The sequence below is a fragment of the Mustela nigripes genome, chromosome 4 (assembly GCF_022355385.1).
Source record: "Mustela nigripes isolate SB6536 chromosome 4, MUSNIG.SB6536, whole genome shotgun sequence".
In the NCBI taxonomy this organism is placed as follows: domain Eukaryota; kingdom Metazoa; phylum Chordata; class Mammalia; order Carnivora; family Mustelidae; genus Mustela; species Mustela nigripes.
In genome coordinates this window covers 6,697,053-6,714,526 of record NC_081560.1, presented here as the reverse complement: position 1 = coordinate 6,714,526, position 17,474 = coordinate 6,697,053, and the positions used below count along the sequence as shown (strand labels likewise).

The 17,474-nt window shown below is 43.7% G+C and overlaps 1 protein-coding gene across 11 annotated transcripts in view; it reads right to left on the bottom strand.

The window, feature by feature from the left end:
• EZH2 (enhancer of zeste 2 polycomb repressive complex 2 subunit) overlaps positions 1-17,474 on the bottom strand; it is a 65,176-nt gene that overhangs the window by 36,796 nt on the left and 10,906 nt on the right. For 4 of the 11 annotated variants that reach the window (XM_059396198.1, XM_059396189.1, XM_059396196.1 and 1 more), the window contains exons 2-3: positions 1,583-1,706; positions 859-987 (exon numbers count right to left, since the gene is read on the bottom strand). In XM_059396198.1, coding sequence (XP_059252181.1) covers positions 859-987; positions 1,583-1,699 — 246 coding nt within the window. In that variant the 5' untranslated portion in view covers positions 1,700-1,706. Of the gene's footprint in view, positions 1-858; positions 988-1,582; positions 1,707-17,474 lie in introns of those variants that run through there. The other 7 variants (XM_059396188.1, XM_059396190.1, XM_059396193.1 and 4 more) reach the window with 3 other exon arrangements.

The window sequence follows — 17,474 nt, the reverse complement described above, 5'->3', positions numbered from 1 at the left end:
TTTTCCTGTACAGACAGGTACTTGCACTGCTTTGCTTTACCCAAAACCCTACTGATTGGTTCGATACTGTTTGTCAGCTTCTGACATTGTCTTTTTTTTTTTTTTTTTTAAATAGGCTCCACACCCAGCATGGATGGAGCCCAATGCAGGGCTTGAACTCACAACCCTGAGATCAAGAGTCAGACACTTAACAGAACAAGCCATCCAGGTGCCCCAAGCTTCGGCCATTTTTTTTTTCATTTTGCTGCCACTGTGTTTTATGTGTCTTTTAATTATAAAACCCGCAATACATTTATTGCCTTCTTTTGGAAACGGATTTAAGATCTACTGCCTTCCTTCAGAAAAATTCTATTAAAAAGGACTTCTGATCTCTCAACAGCAAATTTAAAAATTCTTAGAGAGCCTTAGAATTTAAACAAAATAATTCAAATAATAAATAACTTCCTTAGTCCATGAATATGAATGAAAAAAAAAAAACCATTTCTTATGGCATAGCTAATTCGTATTAAGGGGCAGAAAAAAAAGACAATTGTGAGTCAGAATGCCTTGCTCTAAACAGTGATCTGATGAGACCATTAAAGAGTATTTAACTTACGGGTTTTTTAATCAACAATCCTATAAAAATCTACACACCACCTACCTGGTAACTGAAAACATATGCTGAACACTATAGCTCTCTTATAAGGAAAAACTCCTGGTGTTACCTAAGGCAACCATTAACAGTTACCCATGAAAAAGAAAGAGCAATAAAAAGATGGACATCCTGAGGTGAACGACTTCCTATCAGTAACCAACCAACATTGCAACAGCAAAAACCAGAATGCACCGATAATTACTACAGTGCGTGAGTTAACCAACCTCCCTGGTCCCGCGCAATGAGCTCACAGAAGTCAGGATGTGCACAGGTTGTATCCTTCGCTGTTTCCATTCTTGGTTTAAGATTTCCGTCCTTTCCAAAATTTTCTGACGATTGGAACTAAACATACTCTTTAAAAAAAAATGAAGGAGAGGAGAAGAGAAATTGTTCATTGTTAGAAAATTCGTAGTATCTCTAACACAGGTTAAAATCTAGTGATTTCTCAAAAATTTCAGGAAAATTCCTTCAAACACATACAGATTTTACACTAAACTGCAGTTTCCCACATTCGAGTAACACAAAAGCACCACACGCATTACCCTATTAAGAGTGGGCGGGGACAGAAAGTCATTCCATCCTCTCTTTGCTAACAGCTTATAAAAACAAAATCACAATGACTTTAGAAACATAAAACCCTGAGACACATCCCTTTATATTTGGGTCCCGAATCTGCCCAAGCAACACAAAGGATACACTAAAAAGATAGTGATTTTCGAAGCACAGTGACCAGCCATTAGATCACATTCTCAATGCTGTGCCTGGGCCCATCGTCATGTTAATTAGACAGATCAGGGCCCTGGGCTCCCCAGCCTTCATTTATCTTACTATAAATATGACCTTGGCTGAAAATGGGCCCTTGCGAATTGGAACTTATCTTTTGGGGTGGGGTGGGGGTGGGGGGCGATCCTTAACCGTGGGTGCACTTCCCAGAAGAGAGAGCTGTACCTTCACTTCGTCAGCCCGCCTGAACCGCTTGAGCTGCCGCAGCCGCATGTACTCAGATTTTACACGCTTGCGCCAACAAACCGGTCCCTTCTCAGATTTCTTCCCAGTCTGGCCCATGATTACTCTAAAAGCAATGGTTTCATATTAAAATCACTAATCTAACCAGCCTGCATATGATCACTTGTGTTTCCATCCCCAGCAAACTAACAATCAACCAAACAGTACAGGACGCTGGTGACACGTGCGAGGGGTGCTCACTCGGGCCACAGGTTACGGCCTTAGAACAGCTCGTTCGAGTGTAAGTTTTGATTGAACCCAGCTTTTAAAGGATATTTTTATTGACCAAGGTTCTCCACCCCTAAGAAGCAGCCGTCTTCCAGAAATGGGATCCTGTTACAGAAACAAAGCATACCACGACAAGCTAGTTTTTAGTCTAGGAGATCCACACTGCCAAAGGGAAAAAAATGTAGACAAGTTACTCTACATCTTTCATCGTTAAGTCAGCAGGTTACAGGCATAAATGAATAACATGACTGAAAAAGAGAAATCTGAAAAAGAAAAATTTACATACAGCACTACAACTAAAAAATACACAGTACAATGTACAACAAACATACAAAGGAAAGCCGCCGCCTGCACACACTTTTAACTGTGCTTCTCGCCGGAAACACCGAGAAAAGTCTGTACTTCTGCCTCTTGTGCCACCTTTACTCACATGAGGGGTTTCTCGGCTAGCAACCAAAACCATAGCAAATGCCAAGTAAATTCTTCAGTCTTACCTTCAGCTGCAGGACCTAGGAACCAATTACATTTAAATGTAGGGAAAGCCTCTAGTCCCGCAGGTGCCTAAGTCGTAACGCAGAGTCCCCATTTTAAGTGTAAACAAATGTCCTCTTCTAGAACATCTGCTTCTCAGAGTATTAAAATCGTTACTTGTGCCCTCAAAATATTAAGACATTTCTCTGTCAGACGTGCAAAGGTGCCACATCAAGGATGTTTAAATTATCTAAGAGCAAAGGATAGTTTTAAATAAAAGGGAAGGGGGAGATGGATGTTCTGGAAAGAGCTGCTGCCCAGCACAGGGGGTCAGACGGGGCCGCAGTTCAGTCTCGGCACAAGAGAGGAGGGTAGCTGTTCCCACCACACCGTGGATGAAGCAAAGTAAAGGAATTCAAGAATCACTTAAGAGAAAACTGGGTGATGACTTAAATATGGGAGTGGATGATGTTCCGGCTTGAATGGCCGGTAAGGGAGTAGGGCTTCATTGACCCGACCACGTAAAACCCTCGAGCGCAAAGAAATCGCAAAGAGACGAGATTCAGAGAAGACAGCCTCAAGGTCCGTGGGTAATTCTCGGTCAGAAAACCCAGCCACCAAGAGCCGCAAGGATTCTTCAGGCTGAAAGCGGAGCACGGTAAGCACAGGATATCCCACTCCCAGGAACCCAGCCCTGAATACACAAAGATAAATGACACAGAACTTGCCCTTGTGGAGCTCAGGTCCCACCTACCAAGGCTGAAAAGAAGACAAGACAGTAGGAGATCTACAGGAAAAAGTCCGGGGGAGGGGATGGCAGGAAAGGTGACAACTCAACCCTCAATGTCGAGCTGGACTTCGAAAGGCCAGGAAAGAACAGAAGGGACCCTAAGGTCTGAGCAGGGGACAGCTGGATATGGGGCTCTGCAGGCCAGGAGGTCCGGCTGGCAGACCCCATTAACGAAGATGGCCAAGAAACCAGCTGAAGACCCCAAATGACAAGCACTGAGGGAACGAGAAGAATGAAGAGATTTCAGAACTTGGGCGAGTAAGTCTGCTGGTCAGAGGCCGCAGAGATAACTGAAGAGGTTGGGACCTTGCTTTTGGCAGCAAAGGAAATAATCCAGAGACCCAGATTCGGGCAGATGACCCGATCTCTGAAGCAAAGCACAAAGTGAGGAAGACAGAAGACGGTGAGGCAGGCCAAAAAGACACCGACATTGGGGGGGGGGGGGGGGGAGGCTTTATTGAAGAAGTAATGTGGTAATCCTTTGCTTTCATATCTGCTAGTTAACAGTTGAGCTCAAGTAATTCTATGCAAATTAATTTCAGAATGCAGCACTTCAAAGGCCTAGGAACTAGAAGGGAAAGCCATCAGATACAAAGGGCTTATCTTGCTTCATGAGCTCACAGACTAATCACCACGAGTCCATCCGCTGCCTCGACTAATGCCTGGTCCTCGGAGGCAGCACCCCTGCCTGCACCTGACAAAACTGGGCACAGGACCCCGGCACTAACCTGCCACCAACGTGAGATGCGGTGGTACCACAGCCCGTTTCTTCGAGGTGCACGGCTTCTGGGCTGGGGAACAGGCATTGTTCCGTCGTTTAGCATTTCGTGGCTTCACACTAGAACCCTCCTTGTGCAAGAGCCTGGTGTCCCTTCCATGGTGTTCCTGCCACTAGTGACAACCTCTCTGATGAAGTGGGTCACAATGAAAGTTTCTCTGACCAAAGGTATGACAATACGAGCTACAGGATCCACAACAGAACATTTAAAATTGATTCTGGAACGAACCGCTGTAAGACAGCACATACAGAAAGATTCCCATGTCCAGAAATTCCACACGCTCTCCCATGAAAGGAGTATGTGAGTGAGGGTGTGAAGCTACAGGACGAGCTGGTAAACACGCACAACAGAGAGAAAATAAGAGAAATTATGGTGATTCACTCATGGGAAATTATCCCAAACACAGGATCATGACACCTCCGAATAACACCTATGAAATCAAGCTAAAAGTGAGCGGACTGTTCTTTGAACACACAGGGCTGGTCGACTAAAAAGTAATAAAAAGTAATAAAATTTAAGGCACCACTTAGAAAAATGTTTTATGTTAAACCCCTCCCACTATCCTAGCATTTACAACATATTAAAATCCTAGTTTCATGTTTTTGTTTGTTTGGTTTTTTTAAAGATTTTATTTATTTATTTGACAGGGAGAGAGATCACAAGTAGGCAGAGTCAGGCAGAGAGAGAGAGAAGCAGGCTCCCTGCTGAGCAAAGAGCCCGATGCAGGGCTCGATTCCAGGACACTGAGATCATGACCCGAGCCGAAGGCAGCGGCTTAATCCACTGAGCCACCCAGGCGCCCCTATTTTCCTGTTTTTCACCCCAATTCATCCTCACTGTAAGTTCTTCGGCAGCAAGAACCATTCTTACTCATTTGTAAAATCTCCGAGCCTGGCTGTGTGCCTGGCAAATACGTTTTTTTTCTTTTTTGAGAGAGAGAGCGAGAGAGAGAATGGTGCCCGTTCACACAAGGGGGAGGGGAGGGTAGATGGGGACAGAGAAGCAGGCTCCCTGCTAGACAGAGAGCCCGATGCGGGGCTCGATCCCAGGACCCTGAGATCATGATCTGAGCCGAAGGCAGACACTTAACCGACAGAGCCACCCAGGTACCCCCAGCAAATACATTCTAATATAAACAAAAACAAAACATGTCTACAAAAGTACACCAATGGTGAACTGCTCACAAAGTCTAGATGTGCCACAAGGTATGAAAAGGAAGGGTGGGGCCTCCCCTGCGTGGGCAAGGAAAAGGAGGGAAAAGTACTCCACGACCAAGAAACCTCCAAGGAGAGGAGTCTCAGGGACGATTCAGACCCCATGGCCAGATGCCCTACCGATCAACAGATCCTGAATACAAAACCTGGAGCTTCTGGTATTTCTTTTTACTAAGAAGTACTCCAGGGATAATATCAGTACCTCCCCGCTGGTTGCAAACACCAAACACACAGACCCACCCAGTTCTGAGCTGGCTGGAGCCTCCAAGTGCCAGCCAGCCCCTTCCCCTTCCCAGCGCACGACCACCTCGAATCAGGTCTTCTGACCGCTTTCCACCATACCACAGCCCAGCAAGTATTAAGATTAAGTTCCAAACATTCATATATTAGCAGAAAGAAACCTGTATTAAAATAATGTGCCAGTAAATGGATGAGGATTGGGGCGCCTGGGTGTCTTAGTCAGTTAAATATTTGACTCTTGGTTTTGGCTCAGGTCATGATCTCACAGTCGTGGGATCCAGCTCCACGTCTGGCTCTGGTCTCAGTGTGGAGCCAGCTTCAGATTATCTCTCTCCCTCTCTGTCCTACTCACTCTCTCTCGAATATATAAAATACTTAAAAATTAATTATTTAGGGGCACCTGGGTGGCTCAGTGGGTTAGGCCTCTGCCTTCGGCTCAGGTCATGATCTCGGGGTCCTGGGATCGAGCCCCACATCAGGTTCTCTGCTCGGCGGGGAGCCTGCTTCCCCCTTTCCCTCTGCCTGCCTCTCTGCCTACCTGTGATCTCTGTCAAATAAATAAAATCTTTTTTAAAAAACATTAATTAACTAACTTTAAAAATGGATGAGGATTTGTGAATACCTCCAATTTTTATATTTCTCATTCAAAAGATGTGTTTAGTTTCATAGGTAAATTGGCACTGGTAGGATTTTTACCCAAGATGTGAAAAGGACTTCTCTTACTCAAAACAGAATACCTCTTAGTCGTTAAAATAAGACTCTACCCACATACAGTAAAACCAAAACAACAGGTTTTCTTTAATTTAAAAGACAAACCAGATTATGGCAGGAAACCATCAAAACCTTCATACAATGCAGTAAAACCTTAAAAAACCTTAAAAAAATTAAAGGAAAATTACATCTACAGTCTATTTTATGAATCAAAACAAACTCCCATAACCTGAGCAGGAGGCCCTCGTAAGCCAGCTTTGCCCAATGGAGCGGACATGGGGCCATCTGTATCCCCCCGCATCAGCTCGCCTTCTCCGGAAACTTCCCACCAACCTTTCTCTGAGGACAACCAGCTACCTGGCGCCTAAGCCCACGGCTCCCTGCCGACCGCCACCAGTACACACTGGATACGTGACCAGACTGGTCTGATCACAGGGACAATCTCCTGGCTCCCTGCAGCCTGCGGACAAGAATGCTCGCTCTTTCTCACTTAGATTCCAAGCTGGATATACATTGCCCAAACGGTTGCTGGAAGCCAACTCGCAAACATGAGACAAGAGCCTGCAAAAGGAAAAACACCCAAAGCCAAGAAACAGACTCTAATCACCTCACCGAGCCCTGAATCAGGTGTGTTTGCCAAACACAACTCTAGAACTTCAGTTACATGAGTCAAGAAAATCCTTTTTTCCTTTTAAACCAGTTTGGATTAGGTTTCCTTGCCACACAAAATACAGAGGGACTGAGATACATTCTGGTACTGGGATTACATGTGCGACACCGTCTGAATTAAGAGATGTGTTCTGGTGACCACTTCCTCGCTGCCACATCGAGGGCATCACCAGAGGGACCAGAAACAACAGTGCGGCTCTGCTGCCCACCTGGTAAGGTGCCTCCTCCACCCTCTCAGGCCTAGACAGCCCCAGGGATGTGCCAGGACCCAAGTCTCCGCTTCTCGGGGGACCAGGACACAAAGCCCAAAGAACCAGCTGTCTTCTCTCTCAGGTCCAACCTGTGAACGGCCTTTACCTGAGGGGGCAACCCTGCCCCTCCTTCCTCGGGGACCAATGACAAGGAATTTAAAAAGTTCCCTAGGCACTTTAGTCCCTTTGATGCCTTTCTTTAAAGGTTCTTCATTCCCAAATGATTCGCTGAATCAAGGCACTAGCCATCTATTTAGTCTTGCTGAGTTTTGTTACTACTTGTTTTATGGAAACTAAATAATAAAGTGCGTGTACTACTTATCCTAACTAAATTAACAGCATTGCCTCTGACTCTTTACTACCAGACTCAATAAGGTCAAATCCAAACCTAACAAAACTTGAGTAGTACGACTGCAATATTCTGGATGTCCTTCCCCAACAAAAACATCTTTCTACTTCACACTGAGCCTGCCATTAAACTGCCGACTTTGAAAAACTGCCCGTCTTCAATGGTGTTTATGTTTAAAATGCTTTGAGGGCAGGTGTTCGTCTCATTTAACAATTTCATTTTTTTTTTTCTTAAGTTGAGCTCTGTGCCCAGCGTGGGGCTCGAACTCATGACCCTGAGATCAAATTTCATGTTCTACTGACTGAGCTAGCCAGCCACCCGATTTTTAAAAAAGATTTATTTATTTATTTTAGAGAGGGAGGGGGAAGAATCCTCAAGCAGTAGCCCCACCAATCACGGAGCACAGAGCCCGAGGAGGGGCTCAATCCCAGGACCTTGAGATCATGACCTGAGCCAAACTCTAAAACTGGCCCCTTAACCAACTGAGCCACCCAGGCAAGTTAAAATCCATTGCTTTAATAAACTCAAAAATAAATGAACAGTGATTAACATTTGTAAATAAGAATAAAAAAAAGAGAGAGAGAGAATTTAGAGAGGTATATAAATGTTACCCTTGGTAAGAGATAAAAAGTAATTACCTGAGAAGCAGATCTTGTGCCTAAGGGGAAATAAAGACAATGCGGCCTGTGAAAAGGAAGACGGAGGGGTGGGCCAGTCCTACTGCACTGGCCCTGGCGATCGCTCAAGTGTTAGGTCTACATGGAATCTGAGGCCGGACTATGGTCTAGCTCAGCCAAAACTGGAACCATCTGAGTACCAAGGAAGTCACAATGGTACTGTATTATAACCAAATTAACAAAGTAAGTATCCATGAGTCCATGATGTAAGTAAGTGATTAATAAGTAAACGGGGAGAGAAGGGACAAATGTTCCTTACAGGGAACTCCAAATAGTAATAAAATGTGTATGCTTCTCTAACCTGAGAGGTCGAGCTCAGGTCGCGTCCAGGGGCTGGACCGTCATTCACTTCCACAGCAGAGTCTGGCATGGGAAACAGTAATATCCCAGCAGAGAAGCCTAGAAGGCACCACCCTCGCCCCAAATGATTATGGATAAAAGATCAGGGACAAGCCATGTTGCCGTCATGTACCCTGCAACGTGACGTGAAAAGCAGCACATTTCAGCTCTGTGGAATTCTTCCCCCCAACCTCCTAACCCATAACCTCAGTCTAAGTGCACCAACACATCAGATAAACCCGAACTGAAGGACATGTCTACAAAACACCTGACCAATATTCCTCAAAACTACCAAGAGCTCATGAAAACAAGGAGAGCCTGAAGAACCGTCACAGATCTGAGGCCTAAGGAGAGGACTCAATGCGGTGCGGCACCTGACCTGGATGCTGGGACAGAAAAAGGACATCAGTAGAAAAACTGGTAAAATCTAAATAAAATCTCTAGTTTAATTAACAGTAACATACTGATTGATGTTGGTGTCTACGTTTTAACAAATGTATTAGGGTTACAGAAATCTAAATTTATTCCAAAATAAAGTTTAAAAAAGAGAGAGAGAATTAAGTTACACAACAACCCAATATAAAAACATTCACTTTTTAGGGACGCCTGGGTGGCTCAGTGGGTTAAAGCCTCTGCCTTCGGCTCAGGTCATGATCTCAGGGTCCTGGGATCGAGTCCCGCATCGGGCTCTCTGCTCAGCAGGGAGCCTGCTTCCCTCTCTCTCTCTCTGCCTGCCTCTCCATCTACTTGTGATTTCTCTCTGTCAAATAAATAAATAAAATCTTTAAAAAAAAAAAAAACATTCACTTTTTTAAAAAAATTTTTTTAAGACGTTGTCAGAGAGAGAGAGAGAAAACAAAAGCAGGGGGAGCAGCAAAGCAGGCAGAGGAGAAGCAGGCTCCTCACTGAACAAAGAGCCCCATGCAGGACTCGATCCCAGGGCTCTGGGATCATCACCTAAACCAAAGGTAGATGCTTAACTGACTGAGCCACCCAGGCGTCCCAAAACATTAACTTTTTTTTTTAAGATTTTATTTATTTATTTGACAGACAGAGATCACAAGTAGGCAGAGAGGCAGGCAGAGAGAGAGAGAGGAAGGGAAGCAGGCTCCCCGCTGAGCAGAGAGCCCAATGCGGGGCTCGATCCCAGGACTCTGGGATCATGACCTGAGCCAAAGGCAGAGGCTTTAACCCACTGAGCCACCCAGGCGCCCCATTCAAAACATTAACTTTTAAAATGACATCCACTTTGGGGGAGCCTGGCTGGCTCCACTGGTAGAACATACGACTCCCAATCTCAGGGTTATGGTTGAGCCCCAAATTGAGTGTAGAGATCAGTTAAGAACAAAATCTTTGGGGTACCTGGTGGCTCAGTGGGTTAAAGCGTCTGTCTTCAGCTCGGGTCATGATCTCAGGGTCCTGGGATCGAGCCCCGCATCGGGCTCTCTGCTAGACAGGGAGCCTGCTTCCCCCTCTCTCTCTGCCTGCCTCTTTGCCTACTTGTGATCTCTGTCAAATAAATAAATAAAACCTTTTAAAAAATTTTTTAAAAAAACAAAATCTTTAAATAAATAAATTTTATAAAATAATAAGATGACATCTACTTTTAAAAATGTAAACAAAAACATGTCAAGAATGTGAAAATGCGAGAGAAAATGTTAAGGTAGGGAAGGGAACACACTGATGATTAGAGCTATTTAAAAACATCAGGTTGGGTGCCTGGGTGGAACAGTTGGTTAAGTGGCTCTTGGTTTCCGCTCAGGTTGTGACCTCAGGGTTATGAGATCGAGGCCCAGTCGGGTTCCATACTCAGTCCTGAGTCTGCTTAAGACTCCCTTTCCCCCGCCCCTCCCCAACCCAACACATGTGCTTGCTCTCTCTAAAACAAATAAATCTTTTCTTAAAAAAGTGAAAAAGAGCAGGCAGTAACTAAGGCAGTTGGTACTTACAAACCTTAACTTCAAACAAAATTGAGGAGAAAAGTCCCACATATAATTGTACTATTTTAAAACTGAGATAACATTACACTTGAACAATTTAAAAGGAGAAAAAAAAAAAAACTCCACAAAAGCTTTAAGATGGTGTCTACTTAAAAAGATAATGCACATTTAGGCTACATTAATAGAAATACAGAATCTATACCAAGAAAAGTAACTGTGCCCTGATTTCACATGCAATGATCACAAGAACCAACAGGATTCCGTACAACTCAAGTCTAGTTCAGCCGTGTTTAAGACGGTCAGAGAAACGTCTCTTTGCTCCAGCTGGAAAGACAGTATCAAGCACATTACACAGAAAAGAACATCTGAGTTTAGACTCTGAACAGAGAAAAGCGTTAATCTACATTCACTCATTCAACACCTGTTTAGTGAACATCGAACACACAGAAGCTGAAGACTTAGCAGTAAATAAAACAAGACAAAAGTCTGTAACCCCAGAGAACTTAAAATCTACTTGGATGGAAATGATCGAAAACAAAGTAAAATGTTTAGTATGCAAGACAGTGCTGAGTGCTAAGAAAGAAACCAAACAGGTAAGCACAGTAAGGCAGGGATGGTAAGTTCCCGAACAAAGGCACCTGTGCTGGGGGCACTCAGCCCCCCATGTGTGTTGCGAAGTCAAGGGGATACAGAGATCCCACCAACGAGCAAACCCAGTAGTAAAATATGCAGCACAATATTTTATAGTAAAGATTCCAAGACAATAGGATTAAATATCCATCCAACGTAGATCTCACCACACCACACGATGCTCCAGTGATCAATGCAGCGTGACAGGAGAATCCGCTGGCATTAAAACTGGCAGTCAAGGACTGCTAGGTGCCGCCGTTCAGGTTAACTACGGCGTCTGATTATCCTGGAGGTCAGCATGCCGTTTTATAAAATATATTTATGCAAATAGCCATTAGCTGGGTTAGTAGTATTGAGTCAAAATAAAGAAACAGATGTGTTATAAAACTGGTCCTGCGGCTACGGCGTTCTGTTACAAGCTCTCCCGCTGGAAACTCAGCTTTAACCAAAGAGCATCGTTAAATACGTGTTCCTGATAGGACCAGTGTTTAATTTGTACCTCTGCTCTGGTTTTACCGTAAGAAGATTGTACATTTTCAGGGAACATACAAATAAAATTAAAGTCAAGTCAACCCTCGGATTCTATTCAACACTCAAGTTTGAAAAACATATTAGGAAAAACTGGAGCCCTGAAGTCATTCAGGAACAAAGTGAGAGAGGCTCTGACTGGGTTGACGGCAGTGTGAATGAAGAAAAAAGATACCAAGAGCTATTCTAAAATTAAAAGCCCAAAATTAAACCCCCCAAAAAAATTAAATTAAAAATCCAGATGCACTTATATAAAGAGGGGGAAAAAAGATCAAAAGAGGAAGAATCTGGAACTTAGGATGCAAACTGAGACGCTAATTCCTCACATGGCCATTCCTAGCCCAGACAAGCAGAATGATGGGCAGTTACAGGAAACACAACATTCTTCTCAAACCTCTGGTCTCAGGACCTCTTTAGTTTATCTGGGCTATAACTATGGCTATTTAACACCTCAGAAATTATAACCTGAAAAATTTTTGAAACACAACTCATTTAAAAATAGTAATAGCAAACCTATTACATGTTAATAGAAGTAACACATTTTAATTTAAAACTAATTTCCTTTCAAGAAAAAAATCAGTGAGTGGTATTGTTTTATATTTTTGCCAACTTTTTAAGTATCTGTCTTAATAGAAGACAGCTGGATCTTATCTGCTTCTGCATTCAATCTGTTCCAATATGTTGTTTTGGTTAAAGAATATGAAGAAAATCCATTTCCAAACAGGCATTTAGCTAGAAAACAGAAGAGTATTTGAACAGCCTTTTGAGGTAATTGTGGATGTCAGGCTTTGGTATTAGACCAAAGCTGTTCCCTGAAAAAAGTGGCTAGATGAGCTTGCAGTTCAACCTCCTAGGTGCTTTTCCTCAAGACGACACTATTCTACAGCAAGCAGCAGTGGTTTCTTAAGATTAATTGCAAGGTAGAATCTGAAATAACATCAGTAAACTTTCTGAACCCTGCCCCGTTAAAATCCACTGCTCTATTCACTCTGAAGGACCCTTAACCTGTGCATAATCATTCCTCACCTGAAAAATACTGGTCCACTGGGTTATGCAGATTTTCCAAAAATTGACATTTTCCCAAAAATGATATTTGATAAATCCACTGATCTCATCAGAAAAGTCTTTTAAGTATTTACTGGGAAGCTGTCAAGCTCACGGCGACAGGTAGAGGTTTTCCAAAAATTCTAATTTTGGCTTGAAAACTCAAACATTCTTATTAGCAACAAATACTGTTTTTTTCCTTGAAGGACACGTTCCCTTCACGGAAAAACGTTTGCCAAATACCCATCTGAATAATCTTTGTCTGTCAACCCCTCTTTCAAGTAAAAATGTTCTCCCGGGAAAAGCGGCAAGGGCAGCTTGCAGCCCCATCAGCTCGGGGCCGTTCCTAGAGGCCCATCCCGCTCGGGCACAACGCAAAGCCACGCGCACGTGGGCCCTTCGCGCTGCACAGAACACTTCCTCCGCAGCGTGCGCTCAGGATCACAAAGTAATAAAATTAACAATTTTTACTACTTCATCAAGGGCATTCTCTAGAACTGGTTTTTGGTGTTTTGTTTTTGTTTTTGTTTTTTTATTTTTTGTTTTTGTTTTACTCCAAGTGCTACAATGTCAATAGCTTTTACCCACCCCTGCTTCTCCACCACTGGTGCATATGTCAACACAAGGAAGGAGGAAAAGACAGTGGCAAGTAACATTTTAGTGTTATGACAAAGATAACCTCACAGACCCTCTGAGGTCCTCAGGCCAGGCTTTGAGAACAGCCGCTCTAAGTACATCAAGACACCTCGTGAATCACGTCATAACAATCCCTGACTTCTCATCAGCTCGCAAAGCATCTAGAATGAACAATATATTCAAATTATATATTTTAAAGACACATTTATAAGAGGAAGGCCAAAAATCACCATTCTTGCAACTAAAAAAAAAAAAAAAAAAATCCATGTGAAGAATATTTAATGAAGGATACTTTGCCCTGTGGAACTAGAGACTCTGGATGGCAGTAGGCCATACATCTGTGCCAAATCGAGAGACTCGTGTCTAACAAAATGCATTTTCAACAAATTGCTTGTTTCCACCCATCTGTCCTACCCTTCCCCACTGTAAGAAGGTATCCCCAGTGGTCATACTCTTCTGACTGTCCAGGCTACCTAAAACCACCCCATCCTATCAACCAATGCCCATTTACTCAGATTTACCCCTACCCCCATAAAAGAAAGACAAAATAAAAATCTTGTTCCAGGAACCTTTTCCATTCCTAGAATGCCTCTATTTGTATTTAAAAAGGAGGGCACCTGAGTGGTATGGGGTCCTGGGATCGAGCCCCGCAGCGGGCTCTCTACTCAGCAGGGAGCCTGCTTCTCCATCTCTCTCTGCCTGCCTCTCTGCCTACTTGTGATCTCTGTCAAATAAATAAATATATATATATTTTTTTAAATAAATAAATAAATAAAACAGAGAAAAATGACCAAAATAGACAAGCTCACTACTGCTGACCCCAAGCATTCCACCCAAACAACCCGCCAAACACTAGTAGAAGAAACTTCTGAAATTTTGGTTTGAAGGATCTGGAAAAGCCAGAAATGAGAGGTATTATCAACCAGAATTTATGGAGCACTCTGAAAATGCTAAATCCTGTAATGCAACAGGCATCCTGGTGCCTGAACACCAGCAGACTGCTTGTACGTGCCGCTCCAGCCCAACAGGTGTCATGAACAGAGACTGTGCTGAAGAGGCTTCAGGAAACAAACGAGCCGGTGACTGGGATCGGAAGAAGTAAGGGGCAAAATACGGATTGTATTTGTAGCCCTGGGTTAGGCAGCACTTAAAAAGGCCAGTACTGTTAAATGGCGCAGGAATTACAGTGACGGGGCAATCTTAGCGGAGCAGAGAACATTGACTTGATTGTCACAGCGAAAGTGAGTAGACTCTGCACTAATGCATTTTCCACAGAAATAAGCTCATTCTCCTCCTTCTAGAAGAGTAAACAACTCTAGGTCCAACGTGGAGTCTACAGAGCAGCATTCCTGTGTTCATCTAAGCCACTATCAGTTTACAAAGACATGTCTTAGAAAAGAAATGGCCATCTAAATTTAAACCCACTGGAGAGGGCACCTGGCCAGCTCCATCCGGGGAGTGCACAACTCCTGATCTCGGAGCCCTGAGTTCAAGCCCCATGCCGGGCGTAGAGATTACTTTTTAAAGTTTCATAAACTTAAACTAACTGGAGAATTTAACGATCATAAATGTTGTCAAGAATTTGCTTCAACAGGAGTGCTGGGGGGGTGCAGGTGGTTGAGCCTCTCTGACTCTTGGTTTTGGCTCAGGTCGTGATCTCGGGGTCGTGAGATCCAGCCCCATACGGGGCTCCGCACCGAGCACTGCGTGAGATTCGCTCTCCGTCTGCCTCTGCCTCTCTTGCTTGTGCTCTCCCTCTCTCTAAAATAAAGGAATAAAAAAAAAAGAAAGAAAGAAAAGATTGATTTATTTATTTGACACAGAGAGAGAGAGAGATCACAAGTAGGCAAAGAGAGAAGATGAAGCAGGCTCCCTGCTGAGCAGAGAATCCGATGCGGGACTCAATACCATGACCCGAGCTGAAGGCAGAAGCTTAACCCAGGCGCCCCTAAAATAAATGAATCTTTAAAGAAGAAAAAAATAATGTCTTCAACAATTAGACAAAACAAATTAACTGACACTTAGAAATGAAAAGAAAAATTATGGCTCAGGAACTAAAACTATGATACCCAACTCATGATGCAGACAAGACGAGATTCAGATCATTCACTACGATAGAAGCAAAAACGTAGGTAAATCTGATGCCAGATGCTCTTCCCTCCAGGAAGTCAATTTTAAATCTTATACCTCTGATAAGCCAACACAATTTAACAACACGCACTGTGCAAAATTTTAAGAGAAATTCAGTTCAGGTAAATACAAGGGCTCTTGTATCCCAATGTTCCAGCCAACAAGTGCAGGAGACAGGTGACAGGAATCTGCCGTTCCCACAGCCTGTGCCACGTGCCTCTGAGGCCATGTTTGGCCGCTCAGTGAGTCTAGTGCTCAAGGTAGGTGTTTTTCTGATAGCACTGGCCCTGAAGTGCAAACCCACAACTGTGCTCAAAAAACAAGAAAAAAAAAAATTATGTATTCCTCATAGTAGAGGAGAGATGGGCTGGTTTGGGGCCTGAAGAGAAGTACCTATGACATGGAATCTTCCTAGAACGTTTCATGGGTAACCCTGCGGACATACTGTTGTTGCCTTGCACACTGTCCTTATGTCCCCCAAATAAGATGCAGTTTCCTCTGTACTCTGAAGACAGAATTAAAAAAAATAAAAAAGAAATAAGATGCAGCCCCCAATAAGTTGCGGTTTCCTCTGCACTCTGAAGACAGAATTAAAAAAAAAGAAAAGAGAAGAGAAGACAAGACTGGGTAGTTCAAACTACTAAGTGCAAAGCAAGTACAGAATGTCTCGGAATTTCCAGGCACCCTATCTATAACCAGTGGCTGCTGTGAGCTAGTCTCAGCATTAGAGTTCACGTAACAGGAGGGAAAACATCTGCAAGTGCCATTCCTTTAATGTACGGACACCAAGAGAACTCTTGGGAGTGAGACCCTTCAGAAACTCCTCTGGCTCGTATCAGCCCTGAAGTTCATTTTCTTGCTAAAAACAGTAATAGTTCAGGGACAAGATGGAAGGAAAGGAGTTCGGGACAGTTATGAGCTGTGAAGCGCTGTCATGATTCTCCATCTGTACGGCTTATCAAGAATATAAACACTCCGCTGAGGTACTGGAAAACTTCGAACAATCAGTGATATCTTTCAGTATTTGTTTTATCAAATATATTGTCTACTGAATTTTTTATTGGAAGATCACTTATCACTAATACTTAAAGCCCTGGGAAAAATCTCTTTTTCAGCCTCTAAATACCTAAGGAAATGTATAAAGAATTCACCAACCACAAGGAAACCAGGGACAGAATCCCTGTAGTTATCGCTCTGGAATTTCCACACCAGTATGAAGGCTTTTAGGCAGGAAAAAAGCCCACATCCCAGCACCTCCACATGGGAAAGCATGAGTAGGCTCCGATGCGTGCCCAGCATGGGGGACTCTGAGACTCGGGCTAGGAAGGAGAGCGCTTTCGTCTGGCAGTCCAGCTTTAAACACTGTATTTCCACAAGTACAGAACGTCTCCTGACAGAGGGTAAGAAGAACATCTCACCCTTCATCTGAATAGTCCTAATGGGTGAAGACTGAAGTAACCAATACTCTTCCTTTCCAGACAATGTGAACGTCAGGTACAGCCGGCTGTTTGGTTGCGTGCTGTAAGCGGGCAACAAGTGACAAATGGTAAAGAACACTATTCTATTTCTTTAAACACAAGACTAAATTCTGTAAGAAAACTCGGAAAATAACTTTGAACTTGACAAGCAGAGACGTGTAGAGAGAACTATTCCCATTTATACCCACACAGTCCTCTCCGAACAGTACTTCTCTTCTGATACTTCTGGGCACCAAGTGTGTGGCACCACCACCCGCATGTCCTACAATCTGACCTCTGACACTACCTACCTGGACAGAGCATCAGACTCCACAGGTTAAGGGCTCAGTCCCACAAGACTTGTCTCACCCAACTTCAGATCCCAAAGCAAGCCCAGACAGTCCCCTGAGCTCCTCACCAGCCAGGTCCAGACTAGGCACCCACGATCCCCTTCTTGGGTTCAATTAGTTTGCCAGAACAGCTCACAGAACTCAGGAAAAGTTTCTTTACTAAACTGCGGTCTGTTACAAAAGGATGCAACTCAGGAGCAGCCAGATGGAAGAGAGGCACGGGGTGAGGTTCATGGGAAGGGCGCAGGGCTTGCAGATTCCCCGAGGCAGGACCTCTCCCAGCAGCTCCCCAGGTCCCCCAGCCTGGCTCTCCCAACCCTATCTTTCTGGGTTTCTTTTTTTTTTTTAAGATTTTATTTATTTATTTGACAGAGAGAAATCACAAGTAGGCAGAGAGGCAGA